This window comes from Monopterus albus, unplaced genomic scaffold (genome assembly GCF_001952655.1).
Source record: "Monopterus albus unplaced genomic scaffold, M_albus_1.0 scaffold186.1, whole genome shotgun sequence".
NCBI lineage: Eukaryota > Metazoa > Chordata > Actinopteri > Synbranchiformes > Synbranchidae > Monopterus > Monopterus albus.
The window spans coordinates 1,257,526-1,274,204 of NW_018128066.1; the positions used below are offsets into that span (position 1 = coordinate 1,257,526).

The 16,679-nt window shown below is 41.2% G+C and overlaps 1 protein-coding gene across 3 annotated transcripts in view; it reads right to left on the reverse strand.

The window, feature by feature from the left end:
* The window catches only part of adamts18 (ADAM metallopeptidase with thrombospondin type 1 motif, 18), an 89,627-nt gene that overhangs the window by 43,540 nt on the left and 29,408 nt on the right, over positions 1–16,679 (reverse strand). For all 3 annotated transcript variants that reach the window (XM_020617177.1, XM_020617176.1, XM_020617178.1), the window contains 5 exons: positions 14,725–14,830; positions 11,350–11,487; positions 11,106–11,259; positions 9,218–9,313; positions 6,400–6,548 (listed from right to left, as the gene is read on the reverse strand). In XM_020617177.1, the coding sequence (XP_020472833.1) occupies positions 6,400–6,548; positions 9,218–9,313; positions 11,106–11,259; positions 11,350–11,487; positions 14,725–14,830 (643 nt within the window). The remainder of the gene's footprint in view (positions 1–6,399; positions 6,549–9,217; positions 9,314–11,105; positions 11,260–11,349; positions 11,488–14,724; positions 14,831–16,679) is intronic.

Here is a 16,679-nt window from a genome sequence, read left to right on the forward strand (position 1 = left end):
GAGTTCAGGACTCATTCATCCCACTTCGACCTTCAGCTCCGAACTATGTGTTACAGACTTCCGCATTATTTCCAATGCCTTTGTCATCTTCCTTCTCAAAAGGAGAAAATCAAGCGGCTGTGGCAGAGTTGGTGGTTCGATTCCCAGTCCACATGACGAAGTGCCCTTGGGCAAAACACTGAACCCCAAGTTGCTCCCCAGTGGCCAGGCCAGTGCCTTGCATGCCATCGGTGTGTTCGAGTGTGTGCATGAATGGGTGCGTGGGTGAATCTGTAAATCGCTTTGTCCAGTTAAGGTAGAAAAGTGCTATATAACTGCAGTCCATTTACCATTTACAAAATCTGTATGGTGATCCAATACCTGTTCAATATAAATTAGAGTCAGTCATCAAGACATATAAATCTCTAATGTGCCACCTTCCTTGCCATCTAGCAAGCAACGCCGCTCCTACAGACCCACTTTTCATTACTAAATCCAGCCTAGCCTGTACTCAATTTTGGTTTCTTACATGCTTCAAACAAGTACTCAATCTTTCAGGCATAGCACCCAAATTATTCTCTGCTACCACAGTGTCTTCCGAGACATAGGCCAGTGGTCTTCTTAGATGTACCAACTGTACATTAGGACCAAGCCACAGGACATCAAATTCATCCAGTCTGTTGTTTTATAGTAGAAGGTTTTTGGTATCTGCCAGTGCCTCAGAGCAGCACGAACCTCCTTAGCCTTACACCAAATATATAAGTATATAAGCATTCAGTATACACAAGAACTCACTCCCCTTTTCCCTCACTAGTGAGGGCAGGTCCAGCTAGTGAAATGAACATTAAGATGCCACATCAGACTTCCCAGGCTCTGCCAACCTATGCCAGGCATTACAACACAACCACCAGCAGAGAAAATAGAGTTCAGCTATTTACTAAAGTGGCGGACACCCATGCAGAGAATGTGGAACTATGCTGATCAAACATGCCTAATGGAAACAATCACAATGCAATACAATATAATGAAGAGCTTTGAAAAACAAGCTGAAAAAGTGCCAAATAACCCCAATCCTTTTAAATACCAGGAGGATGAACCAACCAGAAGCATATTTCTTTTGAATTTCCTGCTACAGTATTAAACTTGCACTTTGCATGAAATGAATGTCAGCAACCATCATTAGTCAAAATGCAAGTTGCTGCACAGCATTTTTCTAAAACTCCATCTCATCCCTTCCATTCAGACCTGGGCTCAATCAAACAGGGACTTGACTGCCAAGAGTAAAGAAGCTTCATTGAACTTTGCGTGTAAATCTGATCTGTGCAGATCTTGCCTCCCTTGATGAGCAGGGTGGGAGTGGGGGAGGGATTTTGCCTTGGGTTTCATAGTCCAGATCCTATCAAGACTTTGCAGTAGAAAATTGTAGCACATGTGGTACAGCACTTACAGCACTCCACTGGGGTACTATACTGTGTATTCAAGGCCTTCTAAACAGAAGTATAGAAGATGGACTACTTACTTGAAAAGGGAGTCAAATGCACTTCTTGATTCTTGGCACTAATGATTTCACTTTCCCTTGTAATCTGAATCCATTTGTCCCCTCTCCCTAGATTACCTAGCATCTTTGTGACTGCAAATCTAGTCCAACAACATGACTAAAACTAGATATGACAAGTTTTTGATGTGTGTTTCAGGCATTCCTCTGCCTGCCTGTACACACTAACTCCAGTGCAGCCCTTAGTAACCTTAAGGATGCTTAAATGACCAAGGAGCCCAGTAAATATGCCCAATGACAGAGGCTGAAAATGGATTCTTATAGGTCATTCTACATAAACTACATATATTCCACTGCTGTGATACAGTCTGAACCCCTACAGAACACCTCAGAATCAGAATCAGAATCATCTTTATTGGCCACAAGGAATTTGACTCTGGTACAGCAGCTCTCAATGTGCATGTACATATCCCCATGCAAGGCAACAGCAAGGGGCAAGTAAACAGTGAATCAACATAAGGCTTCACAAATTTACCAGCAGATTCCACCAAACAATGGTTTAAGGACCTTGATCCTCCTCATCACAAAACCCCACTCCCTTTAAATCAAATACTGTATGTGACAAAATGTGTGCAATGCAAAACCAGGTCAAGATTGTGAATCTAATCTGCCAGGCTTGTTGGTGAGGATTAGGTTGACTGTATTTGATCTGGCAGGTGGCCTACAGAGACAGGAGAATCAAGATGTAGGGAGGCAAAATACATTTTCTCTGTCTTGAAGGAATTCCTAGAGCAGAAGGTTTTAATCTATTGATCCCATAGAAATCTCTTACAAGACTGAATAAAAAAAACATTCTTCTCTTGTAAAATGGATCAATTCGTGCAAAATCAAATGAATGTTTTTTAAACACTTCTCCTGCTGAGTGAAGTAACTTGCTGGTAGTTCAACTATATTCATATTTGTATAGTGATCCTAGTAGTGAACATATCCTGTCTGGGTGCATGGGTATTGTTGTGCTTCATGTTTTCTGTTGTTCCTGCTCATACTGCCATGCTATTGATCACCAGTAAATAGTTGTTGTTCAATCATCCATCCTCTCCTGATTACTGGCCATCCACCACAAGAATTACTTTTTTGGCATTTTTGTGTAATTAACTACTGAAACTCAAATTCATTTTGGGTCATAAAAGGAATGATTTTTATATTTGCTTTACCATGCTGCATGTGAGCAGCTTTTCAGTGTTGACAAGAACATTTGGATGAGAACTTCAAAAGACTCCAAGAGATTATGCTCTGACAAGTAAAAAGACAGGCCCATTATTTATACCTGTTCATACTGTCTAAAAAGATGCAGGTTGAAGATTTGTTTAGTTGTTGAGATTTGAAAGGTCTCCTGTTACAAACTGATGAGCAAGACAACCAGTGACTGAGTCAATCAAACAGTGGAAAAGGTGCAAGTAATTTTTTTTTTCTTTACTGTTTTAGTTGTAATTAGATAATACAAAATCCTGATAACAGTCGTCAAAATTTGGTCCTTGTGAAAAGCCCAGATGGGACTGTTTTGTTTAGGACTCAGGTAATAAACATTTTTGTACTAGATTTTTTAAATAATTTATATCACATGTACATTGTCAATGTGATTTTTTTTACAAGGTAGTTTGAACTACACTTCCTAAGCAGCTTTGCTGTAGTTCAACTTCTTCCAGTGTGAAACGGTAGCTGGCAAAGCCACGCTTTCAAAGTAGCTTCCCCAACAATGGAATTCACATACATGGCTTTTATACATATTGCATATAGCACATACACATAACGAAAGTTTGACAAGAATCTACAATATACAGTATGTTTACACAATGTTAGGTGTCAATGATCTTTCTTGAGATTTGAGGAGGACACTCTAGACTGTCCAGACAACTCAGTTTGGGGATGAAGCAGTCAGTCAGGCTAATCCTTCTAGTTTTACTCAGATTAAGTCCAAAGGGGAATCACAGAGATCACAGAGATTATCATGTCATGACTCAGGGACTAAAATGTGACTCTAGGGTACATGGTGCATTTGGAATAAGTGTGGATGGCAGTGAAGAGATGCTGTATTAAGACATATCCCAGACTAATTTCATTGTCTTCACAAAAGAATTCTAAGGTATTTGACAAATAGACAGGAAATTATCTGTTTTATGACAATGATATCTTGATTTAGCATTATTAGATTCCACATTTAACCCTCACCATCTTTCCATCTCTTCTCTGTCCCCATGACCGCATAACTCATTTAGCACCATCAACCCATTTTTTCAGTGGTAGCTGCTACAAATGACTCTTTAGTGCCACAAGAATGATAAATGATCTTAATAGGTAGCTTGGTTTAAAGGTCTCTGTGCCCCATTTTTGGTCTGCCAGTCATGGTGTAAAATGTGAATCATATGAGGGCCAGTCTACCTCTGAAAACAGCTTTGATGCCTCAAGGGGAATAGGAGACGACTCACTGTGACAGACAGAACAGCCACATCAATATCTGTCCAGCTGTTAAGTAACGTTAAACCCACGCTACAGGATAATTAGCCCGATTTTGTGCCCAATTGCCCTTCCTGACAATCGTGGGGGCATTCTCCACAGTGAGGCCGCTCAGACGTGATTTTCAGGCCAAATGATCCTGTAATGTCTGGTGTTAAATGACTTAATCATCATGCCTCTGTCAATATCTGAACGGACATCTTAATGGAGTGGATAATAAAAAATTTGAAAAAAATTTTAAAGGCTACATTTTTGAAGATAGGTGTGTTCGCAGCTGAATTTTGCATTTTAAACATCTGAAGTAGATGAAATACTGAAACAATTAAAGTCATAGTTGAAGTGGTTGAAGCTGAAATATAGTTTCAGAAAGAAGATAAAATAGTAGTTCAAATGAAAATGCAGAAAGAAGCCGTGTCAAGTGTTAATTTAAATGTTAAATTACTGAGTAAAGTTGAGGACTGGATCACATGATGTGAAAGGGCTCAAATGAGTTAAAGATCAAGCACTGAAGGGTGCTGATGTTGTTGAAGTGTTGACAAATTTACCTGCATGTGTCAGTTGACATTCTGAAAGAAATTACTGCAAGTTCAAGTGTATAAATTGAAAGATAATGTCAGCTGACATGGAAACGATAAAGATAGTTCAAATGTGTGCACTTGAAGCAGCTGAAATATCCAATAGTTAATTAGCGCACACTGTTTTGATTCAAAACAAACTTCTGGAAGCAGTATGTTAAATTGCCTTACATCTGTCAGGTACACTGGTTATTTTATATTGTAGTGACTTATAATGTAGACTCTTATGTGTTTGACAGCCATGACTATGCTGAATAACTGAGATGAAAAGATGATCATATGAAGGCATTTTGATATTTAGGTGACATATGCAGACTGTACCTGGCTAAAAGACAGTATACAGTTGTAATCAAGAGAATTACTGTATCCCTGTCATGACAGAAACATCTCACCTCACTTAAACCCACCGAAACACGAGTCTGTGTGCATACAGTACATGTGGGATTGGATGTGACATGCTACTATGATCTAACCTGACTAACTCCTAAGTAATGGCAATCCTTAACTGTACAAACCAATCAGTGGATTCTGTTTGATGAAGTATCAATCACAGTCCTGCAGGAAATGTAGTGTGGTATAAGCATCTGGTTATAATGTATACTGTATGTGGGTGTTCATGCATATGACTTTTGTGTGGCAATGCTGTTTCCTTTAATTGTTGGAGAGTAACATTTTAATCCATCATAATAGTACTAAATCAATGCTTTCTCTTGTTTACTGAATATCAAGAGAGCTTAAAATTCACTAGACAGCTAGAAGCACAACTAAGAAAACACAAAAGTTGCTGTCTAGAAATCTGTGTTAACTTTGTTTATTCGTGATTGGCCGGGGCTCCCACAAGTGAAACAAAACAATGTTAAATCATTCCACTATCCACATCATGAGCGATCCTTTGTTACAGTATGGCAGAAATTGCTAGTATAAACATTCTTCAAGGAGAAGACTTAACAACAAAGCTTGTTTAGACATTGGATGAAATTGCAAAAAAATGGTCAGTGTTTATCAAAACCTTTGTAAGAGTGTAGTATATGGAATACACATAGTGCACTACATAGTAAAGGCACAAAAATATCATGAGTGACATGTAATTAATCCTTTCTCTAAATACTGCAGACAGCCCACTGTGCTGCAGGAGCTGGCTAACTAACCGCAGGCCGAAGAGAGTCAATTATTTGATCACATTATAGACAACAGCATCAAATCTATTCTGTATTCTGTGTAGGCCTTTGCTATTTGCTGTAGGGCTAAAAATAAATCTAATAAATCTCCCAGTTTTTATAGGTAATAAAAATAAGAAAAAAATTCTACCATGAAACGCAGAATTAAGGCTCTCTCACATGCAATAACCTGTACAGAGCCCTTTGCTAACAAAAAGATATGCACAGTGGGATCTGGGTCTGCAGACTTATGCAGGATTATGTTTGTGTGAGTGAGCAGCAATAGAGGACATTTGCTGGCTGTCTTGGCAGCTTTCAAAGAAAAGAGCATGCTATTAGGAGGTTCTCCTTGTCTGGAGCACGGGGAGAAATAGTCTGTCTGTCTCAACTGTCAGGCTGACTGATGAGAGCCGTTATCAGGTGTATATCTGTGTGCACATATTTTCTGACAACTACCTGGCAGACAGCGCTTTCAGGTGTTCAAAAAGGAAGTATTCTGAGACATGAGGCATTTAAGAATTACTGTCTGGCCCAAACTGTAACTTAGGCTCTCATTGTAGATACAACTGCATGACAACATGAATCATTTCGTCATTGGCCTGGATAGTGACTCTATCTAAAGGCATGGTGAGGAGATGATGAATTACATTAAAAGATGTGATGAGTGCATATACTGCACCTTGGGCTGCTACAGAAGCGCTCTCTGTACATGACCCCTCCTCCACAGGTTCTGGAGCAGTCAGACCACTGGGACCAGGCTGACCACTGGCCATGGACCGCCCGGGGACCATGCTCCCCATATTTAACACACTGACCCCTCCGACACCACTGGAACAAAGAGAAAAAAAAGGAAAAAATGAGAGAAAAGAATAAGGCACACAGATATGGCTTTTTTATCAGAACTTTAGTGCTGGCCCTGCAGCCCGGGTAATTTGCCTGAATTTTCTTGTTTGGACAAATGCCCAGCACCCCATCTGGACACTCATACTCTCTAGGTACAGCCAAAACACATACACTTGCACTGTGCACCACGCGCAAGCCGATCCAAGCAAAACCCTGCACTCATACACACTAGCACCTCTCTGTCTTTCTAAATATCATCTTAGATATGTGAGGAGGAGCAGCTGCTTTGTGTCCATCTGAGATCTGAGAGAACTGACAAACTGCAGAAATGCTTCTGCAGGCACATGCCTACAGTGGTGTGAAAAAGTGTTTGCCCCCTTACTGATTTCTTATCTTTTTGCATGTTTGTCACACTGTAATGTTTCAGATCGTCAAACAAATTTATATATTAGTCAAAGATAACACAAGTAAACACATCATGCAGTTTTTAAATGAAGGTTTTTATTATTAAGGGAAAACAAAATCCAAAACTACAAAGCCCTGTGTGAATAAGTGTTTGCCCCCTAAACCGAATAACTGGTTGGGCCACCCTTAGCAGCAACAACTGCAATCAAGCGTTTTCGATAACTTGCCATGAGTCTGCCACAGCGCTGTGGAGGAATTTTGGCCCACTCATCTTGGCAGAATTGTTGTAAGTCAGCCACATTGGAAGGTTTTCGGGCATGAACTGCCTTTTTAAGGTCATGCCACAGCATCTCAATTGGATTCAGGTCAGGACTTTGACTAGGCCACTCCAAAGTCTTCATTTTGTTTTTCTTCAGCCATTCAGAAGTGGACTTGCTGGTGTGCTTTGGATCATTGTCCTGCTGCAGAACCCAAGTTCGCTTCAGCTTGAGGTCACAAACGGATGGCCGGACATTCTCCTTCAGGATATTTTGGTACACAGCAGAATTCAGGGTTCCATTTATCACAGCAAGTCTTCCAGGCCCTGAAGCAGCAAAACAGCCCCAGACCATCACACTACCACCACCAATATTTTACTGTTTGTATGATGTTCTTTTTCTGAAATGCGGTGTTACTTTTACGCCACACATAATGGGACACACACCTTCCAAAAAGTTCAACTTTTGTCTCGTCTGTCCACAGAGTATTATCCCAAAAGTCTTGGGGATCATCAAGATGTTTTCTGGCAAAACTGAGACGAGCCTTTATGTTCTTTTTGCTCAGCAGTGGTTTTCGTCTTGGAACTCTGCCATGCAAACCATTTTTGCCCAGTCTCTTTCTTATGGTGGAGTCATGAACACTCACCTTAACTGAGGCAAGTGAGGCCTGCAGTTCTTTGGATGTTGTTGTGGGGTCTTTTGTGACCTCTTGGATGAGTTGTCGCTGCGCTCTTGGGGTAATTTTGGTCGGCCGGCCACTCCTGGGAAGGTTCTCCACTGTTCCATGTTTTCGCCATTTGTGGATAATGGCTCTCACTGTGGTTCGCTGCAGTCCCAAAGCTTTAGAAATGGCTTTATAACCTTTTCCAAACTGATAGAGCTCAATTATTCTCTTTCTCATTTGGTTTTGAATTTCTTTGGATCTCGGCATGATGTCTAGCTTTTGAGGATCTTTTGGTCTACTTCACTTTGTCAGGCAGGTCCTATTTAAGTGATTTCTTGATTGCGAACAGGTGTGGCAGTAATCAGGCCTGGGTGTGGCTAGAGAAATTGAACTCAGGTGCGATAAACCAGTGTTTTGACAGGGGGGCAAACACTTGTTCACACAGGGCTATATAGTTTTGGATTTTGTTTTCCCTTAATAATAAAAACCTTCATTTAAAAACTGCATGATGTGTTTACTTGTGTTATCTTTGACTAATATATAAATTTGTTTGACGATCTGAAACATTACAGTGTGACAAACATGCAAAAAGATAAGAAATCAGTAAGGGGGCAAACACTTTTTCACACCACTGTATATGAGCAGCAAGGATGGATACTCTGGAGATGAAGTATTGATATATGTAACTGGCTTTTAATTAAGTGTCCAAATAAAAGAAAAGACTGTTGTATTCTCAGCCTTTATATGTTGTACGTTTTACTTTGGTCAAGGAAAGTTAAGCATGTTTTTAGCTTAAAAACTATTATAGTCTAACTTCATTGTTGTATGTATAGCCTTTAATATTCACCAGTTACTATAATATTTAATGCAGCAAGAATGAGCAGTTAGTCAGAGAGGTTGTAAACAAGCTAACAGTTTAGTCCTACTTTTCCAAAACCTAAAGCAGCAACCCAAAATGGGTCATGGAGCCGTTTTTATGGAGTGGCCAAATGGCAGAGTAAAATGTATAACAATGCTATGATATGTGAATTTATTTTCTTAAGTAAAACAGAAGAAGAGTTAGATTTTTTCTGTGCTGAGCTGTTGAGCTCCCTTTCTCCTCTCAACCTGATCTTGGTAGGTAACAACTGTCCATCGGGATGTTCTGGAATTTTCCTAGAGGGACAGTGTTTTTCTCCTAAAGCACTTAGACATTTACAGCCCATACAGATAGTGAAAAGGCCATCTCAGCTGCAGCAACCCTGCTGGTGTAACAGCAGTAAGAGCTGTTACTTGAGGGACCAGATGCTCTTATCATTCACAAGAAGAAGAAGAAGACCATTCCTCACCATATCAGGACCACAGCTAGTGCCTTCAGCAGCAGGCATGAACTTAGTCTCACACCGGTGTCCTGCGTGATGACACCACAGTGACTTGCAGATGTCCTGTCAAACAACACACATATAAGCGCACAGTATGAGACATCTATCAGACATGGTGCTTTCTATCATCATCTCTTTTGGCCTTTAATGTTATCATGTTTCTTCCTTTTTTCCTCTTCCCTGACTTGACACCACCTGCTTCTTGCCAGGACCACCATCATGCTGGTCAATACACCCCATGGTCCTGATAACTAGGAATAATCATCTCCATAAAGCCTCAAACACAGTGTCAAATCTAATCACTGTACTTTTTTAATGAAACTAGACATAATTATTTGTGCCATCTGAGCACAGAGGGAGAGAAAGGAGGCAGAGTCTGACAGCTCACCCATCTGCAACAGGCAACGAGAGAGAAACCAGAAAGTACAAGGGGAAAGAGCAAGAGAAAATGCCCAGGCGTGTGTGTTTGATTATTTGTCCTCATGCTGATTTAGTTCTCTGACACCAAGCAGGTGTTTGAAAGCTACACTGGCATGCTGAAAATCATTTTACGAGTCCATTAGGTACAAAGAAAAACAAAGAAGAAAAGTGAGAAAGACAGCCCCAAATCCACTGTTAATCAGCTTGTAGATTAATTTACCACCCACCAACTAGCACACAAGTCTAAGAAATGCAGATGTGGTATTTGAATGTCTGTTAGGGAATCACAGGCATTTAGAGAAGTCTTGAATAGCCAAGACCATGTCAGGTGTGTTAATCTGTCATATATACGATTTGGCAAAGTCCATTTCCCAGCAATTACTGAAAGAGAACTGCACATACAATTTAAAACAGCATTTGTATGTGAATCAACACCACTGAATGAAGGCCTATTTCTCTCAAATATTGTTCACAAATCTGTCTAAATCTGTGTCAGTGAGCACTTCTCCTTTGCTGAGGTAATCCATCCACCTCACAGGTGTGGCATATCAAGATGCTGATTAGACAGCATGATTATTGCACAGGTGTGTCTTAGGCTGGCCACAATAAAAGGCCACTCTAAAATATGCAGTTTTATCACACAACACATGGCCACAGATGATGTACGTTTTGAGGGAGCGTGCAATTGGCATGCTGACTGCAGGAATGTCCACCAGAGCTGTTGCCCGTGAATTGAATGCTCATTTCTCTACCATAAGCAGTCTCCAAAGGCGTTTCAGAGAATTTGGCAGTACATCCAACCGGCCTCACAACTGCAGACCATGTGTAACCACACCAGCCCAGGACCTCCACATCCAGCATCTTCACCTCCAAGATCATCTGAGACCAGCCACCCGGACAGCTGCTGCAACAATCGGTTTGCATAACCAAAGAATTTCTGCACAAACTGGTAGAAACCGTCTGACAGCTTTATTGTATTGGCGGGGGGCATATCTCTACTAGACAGGTAATTATCAGTTTTATTTTGTTTGAGGGACATTTGTTATTTTCCTGATATCTCTAAGTAATAGTCAGGCAGTGCACATTGTGTTTTGGAGGAATGGCTTTGGAGAGAAGTCAGAACCATAGGGTGGGATTTCTTTGATTGGCTACTTTCAAAATTGGGCTTTCTCTTGCTGAATTTTCCAGAATGTCCAACCCTACATTTAAGTTATGTATAAACCAAATCCAAAACAATGAGCTGAAAGGTGCTGAAATGCTCCGTAGAGATGAGTGGAACTGTCACTCTGGGTGTACCCTTCATATACAATACAAGTACTTATGTGATCTACTGTAACTTCTAAAATATACATTATAGCAATTTTTAATAAAGGTAAAATGAAGTGAAGTCAACAAAGGAAAACCATGCTACAAATGTTTAAAATGAATAACTCACCTTGACAAAATCTAGACTGCACAGCTTGGCCTTGAAACCAAACTGCCACTTGCACTGTGTGTCTGCGTCATACAGCTGCCCAGGAAGCTGTTCAGGGTACTTGTACTGACCAATCTGCTTGGGCTCATCCACCAGACAGGATGCCTGGGCTGTTCTGGTAATGCAGCAAACCACCTGTGTCAGTTGGAAAGACAGCAATACCAACTGACTGGAAAGTCTGACACTGTATGTGCATCAGGCCTACCCAAGGAAGCGACTGAGGTACTGACGACTGCAGATGGACCAGGAGAAGACCCCATTGTTTCCAGCCAGAGTAGGAGACATAATATTACCCTCCGTCTTGCGACAAGTGTTGCCCTCCCCATCATGGATCATCCCAAAACTAGACAACATGGAGAAAAATATGAGACTTTAAGTCCACATGTAACAAGGCACATAAAGACGGTTCTTGAGTAAAAGTGAGTTTTTTTTTTTTATTTCCTTTGATTATTTTTATTGACACTGTTTTCCTTAAAGTTGATGTCAGTGTTTACCCACCTTTTTATGTTACAGTATGTAATAAAATGAACATATACGTAGCTTATTGCATGTCAATACTACACTGTCATATGTTTAGCAATCATTTCTTTGTTAATTTTCTCTGTGATTAACAGTTTTTGGTCTTGATTCAATGTGGTTCTGGGCAAGCATTCTATGTCTTTAGCTGGAAAAATTCATCAGGATACTGTAGCTTATAGACACTCTGACATATTATCACCTAGGTGAAGTAAGAAAAATACTTTGTTTCCAGTTTGTGTTGAGAGCATGCCAGACAGAAAGAAGAGTTTTACCACAAAATTAATTCTACTAATATCAAAAATAAACTGACTGGAAACTCAATGGAAATGTATAAGCACAAACACACAGTTGTACAGCCTGCGGTAGTTTCCATTATTCTCCCACAAAGTGTCAAGGAGTGGATGAAGTAGTGCTCTTATTTCAGAGTGTATTTGTTTCTTTAAATCAAACCACATTTCATTTAATATAGCTTTAGTACATCCACTTAGCACACTGTGTTTCAGAGTGTGAGGTGTGGCCTTGGGGGTGCCAGAGGATTTTAGGGGAGGCACAGCGTGAGAAAAAATAAACCAGAAAAATTAACTGTACACATCAAACTTGAGCTAGGCTATGTGTGAGGCAAAATGTATTGATTTGTAGTAACTTATTTCAATGAGAGAGGAGACGGGGGCAAACAGGAAATGGAAAAAGTATGACTGAATAAGCTTGGATTTTCATGGACTGGTCCTGATCCACAGTGTTATTTGCAAAATGGTGCTAGCTAATGACAGAATGAGACCAAACATGTTTGGTGATCAAGTGAGTTTGTTAATAAGAAGCTTGAACCGCAATCATAAAAGGTAGTAACTGAGACATTAGCACTGTGAGTACTGAGGCAATCAAACATATCGCATTGTGTTATACGCAACTAAGGCAGCCATATGGAATATGCATGATGTGGAGATAGTGATATGAAAAGCAGCACTGTGCATAGTGCACAGTGATGATTTAGTAGTTCCTCATAGTTTCCTGAGGAGATAGTCGGCACTGACCTCAGATCAGACCTTGTGTTGTAGTCAGAAGCACAGTGTACTGTATATTTTGCCAATTCTGTAGACACAGCTTATGAGAGGAAGAAACTGAATTACACAGAATTAGCCATGGAGGCAGAGGAGTGTGTCTTGAAAGTTAAAGTCCACCCCGTGGAAGTTGGTTGTAGGGGATTTGTAGCTACGTCAACAGTCTCTCTGCTAGGTGAGTTGGTATAAAAGGGCGGAGCCTAAGACAGGTAATTGGGAGCCTAGCTGATAGTGTAGAAAAGTCTCAGTGGCTCTGCGGTAGAAGAAAGGTGTGTGAATGAGGTAAAAATAGGTAAGTGATTTATAAATGGCAAAATATGTGAGGATTATGCCTGTTAAGCTGAAGTAAACTAGCACAGGAGGAAAAGCTTAGTAAAAGTGTTTGATACATGCAGCAGACTAGAAGCCCGTTTCCTGTTGTTGGCATGAGCAAGCTAACATGAGGGCATAATAGAAGTTCGATTGGTTTGTTGGAAGGAATACTAACATGGGGTGGTTTCTGATGCAGTATAAAAGGAAGCAGAAGTCTGCTAGTTATCTGGTGAGCTGTTTTAAATGTTTGGTGGCTAGAACAGCAGTTGAAATTGTGCTAGTGCTAGTGACTGTTTGGTAACAATTAGCCGGCATCTTCCTGAGTAGATGAAGGATTGTGTTGGGTGTGTGGGTGTAGGCAAAGAGGAGGGTGGTTCTGGGATGCTGGAACACACTGATGAGTCTTCTCTGTGTCGTGGGCCCAACTCAATGAACCACCAGTTAGTGAGAAGGTGCCCACCTGATGACCCTGTAGATTTGCCTTGACTCCTACACCCACACAGAACTTGAATAGGTGTTGGTGATAATATAGTTACAGACTCACTGGAATTGTTAATAGTCGTCTTTTGTTAGACAGTCTTTGTAGAACAGTGTCAGTGGTTGGACAACTCAGCTCTCAGAGATGACTGTCACTACAAGCCAGTTGGCCCAGCCACTGCTTAATCTGAGCAAATACAATGCAGATGCTGCATCAAGCCACGTATCTGCTCTTTGCTTGGGTGAGGAAAGGATTTAGGGATGCATTAAAGGTAGCTTAGGTCTGGAAAATGGTGTTGCTTATTGTGGGGCTCTGAAGATTTATGATGGCATGGCCTGACACGCCTTCTTTGGGCCAAATAATGAGTAAACATCATTTAACTCATATACTGAGCTTCCATATGAATGCCCTCCCATTCTTTGGCACATTTAATTGTGTATTATTGACTGGTGGCTGACTGAGTTTGATGTGCTCAAAAATAATTTAATTTGAGTAAAACTGCACAAATAGGCCTAAAAAATGTGCAGGAGCCAAGAAAGTATTTCAGTTTCACGCTTGTCATGCAGTCACTAATGTTGCTGTGTGTGTGTGTCACTGGGGCATAGCAGTAGAGGACCGATTAATTAATATCACCCATGCACTGGTTGTTTGGCAGTTTGGTGTGAGAGGGAGAAGATATGGGAGCCCTCTTTTCTGTTGACCGCTATGTTGTGGGGAATGTTGTCCAGTTACATAGCCCATGTTTCACATTTTGACTGACTTGTAAGATAGTTTGCTTCTTCAATAACACTGGAAAACACTGGATACAGATTTTTTTTTTTTTAAGAAATCAATGTGTAATAGTCCTAGTAATAGAGTTTGCTTAAAAGATGTTTACATTTTTTTGTTGCAAGCTATTTTATGGCTGAGTAGAACATACAGTAGGCTACTCCAACAGTAACAACAACCGTTTTTTTGCAGGGGGGTCACAATCTCCTCTGAGGAGAGGCTCACCTCCCCACACTTGAAAACCCCTGACTTAGAGCATAGAGCCAGTATAGAGACTGGTGCAGTGCACTGTTGTAAAATCACACTAAAGTCTGACACAGTTTCAGCTCTTTATGTCTACTACTGTTTGTTTTGCTTTATAACTATGACATATGAAAAGTGATGTGGTGTCAAGAATTTGTCTCACTTATTAACTTTGTCTCAATGCAGTTTTTGCTAAACATACTTGTGTCCCGACTCATGAGCAATGGTGAATGCCAAGCCGAGTCCTGTGTCCTCATTGATGGTACAACTCCTGTACTTACTACACATGCCACTGATGGGGGCAAAGCCTGCATAGAGAAAGGAAGGAGAGAGATAAGGTGTGAGGAGTGTGCAATTCTTGGTTATCAACTATAACATATGGACCTGATAAAAATGCAGGCGAACAACATCAAATTTCAAATCTGTAACATACAAAATATATTGTACCTATATCCCTGTATTGTAACTGAACACATTCTTCCTGTTCAGATTTGGCAGGCAACAATTGTCTGTCACATTCACATACATACTGTACATGCATAAAGGGGAATTTCACAGTCACAGCTGCAAAGTGCTGCCTCTCAAGCCCTAGCCCATTTTTCCTTTTTAGATTCATCAGAGACTTTGACAGTCAGTCAGTTTAGAGAGCTACTGCTGATGGCATTAAAATGATAAGTGATTCTTGATGTGGGATTTGCCGTAACTGGCAAGTTATTTGATATATTCTGTAGTAGTCACTGTTTCTTTCTGATTTTCTGGCAGCAGTTTCTCCCAGTGGACCCAAAATAAGAATATGTCATGGTAAATGGTCTTATACTTGTATAGTGTGTTTCTATGCTTTACAGCAGACTCAAAGCGCTTTCACACTACTTGGATATTCACCCATTCGCACTCGTAAATGCTCACACATTCACACACCGGTGTTATCACCGGGAGCAACTGGGGGTTCAGTGTCTTGTTCAAGGACACTTTGACATGTTGACTGGATAAGCCAAGAATCGAACCGCTAATCCTCCGGTTTGGAAACGACCCGCTCTACCCCCTGAGCCACAGCCGCCCCCATGTGGTTGATGAATATGGCTGTAATGTTAAACTTTAACTACGCTGGCAGAATTTGGGTCATATATCTTGACCTGTCTTTTTGTGTCATTGTCTTTGTCAAAGACTTTTTTTTACAGTCCCACAGAAATTACATAAAGTTCTAAAATTATAATAATCTAATTCTAATCATGTCACTTCTTTACCGTTGTACCCCCTGCAGCTCATAAGATAAAGTATTACCCTTGGACTACTAGCAATTTTCAGAAAGGCACCAGGCCCAGATGGCGTGACCCCCTCCTGCCTGAAAGTGTGTGCTGATCAGCTGGCTCCCATCTTCACACTCATCTTCAACAGATCATTGAAGCTATGTGAAGTTCATTCCTTCTTCAAAGGCCCCACCATAATGCCCATCCCCATCAGTGGGGACCCCTCACATCATGAACACAAACTGTTATAGACCACTATAGACCCCCTGCTAGACTCCCTGCAGTTCGCCTACCGGGCAAACAGGTCAGTGGACGATGCAGTGAGCATGGCACTGCATTACATCCTGCAACACCTCGACTCCCCAGGGACCTATGCACAGGCCCACTTTGTGGACTTCAGCTCAGTGTTAAACACCGTCATCCTGGACATCCTCTACTCCAAACTGACCCAGCTCACTGTGCCTGCCCCCACCTGTCAGTGCATTACTAGCACCCGGACAATAAGCACAGGCACCCCCCAGGGATGTGTGCTCTCCCCTCTGCTGTTTTCACTCCACACCAACGACTGCATCTTGAAGGACCCCTCTGTCAAGCTCCTAAAGTTTGCTGATGATACAACGGTCATTGGTCTCATCCGAGACGATGACAAGTCAGCCTACAGACGGGAGGTTGAGCAGCTGGTTCTGTGGTGTAGTCACAACAACCTGGAGCTGAACACCCTCAAAACAGTGGAGATGACAGTGAACTTCAGGAAATGCCCCCCACCTTACCCCCCCTCACCATACTTGGCAGCACTGTATCAGCAGTAAAGTCCTACAAGTTCCTTGGCTCCACTATCTCCCAGGACCTGAAGTGGACGTCCAACATCAGGACCATCACCAAGAAGGCACAGCAGAGGATGTACTTCCTG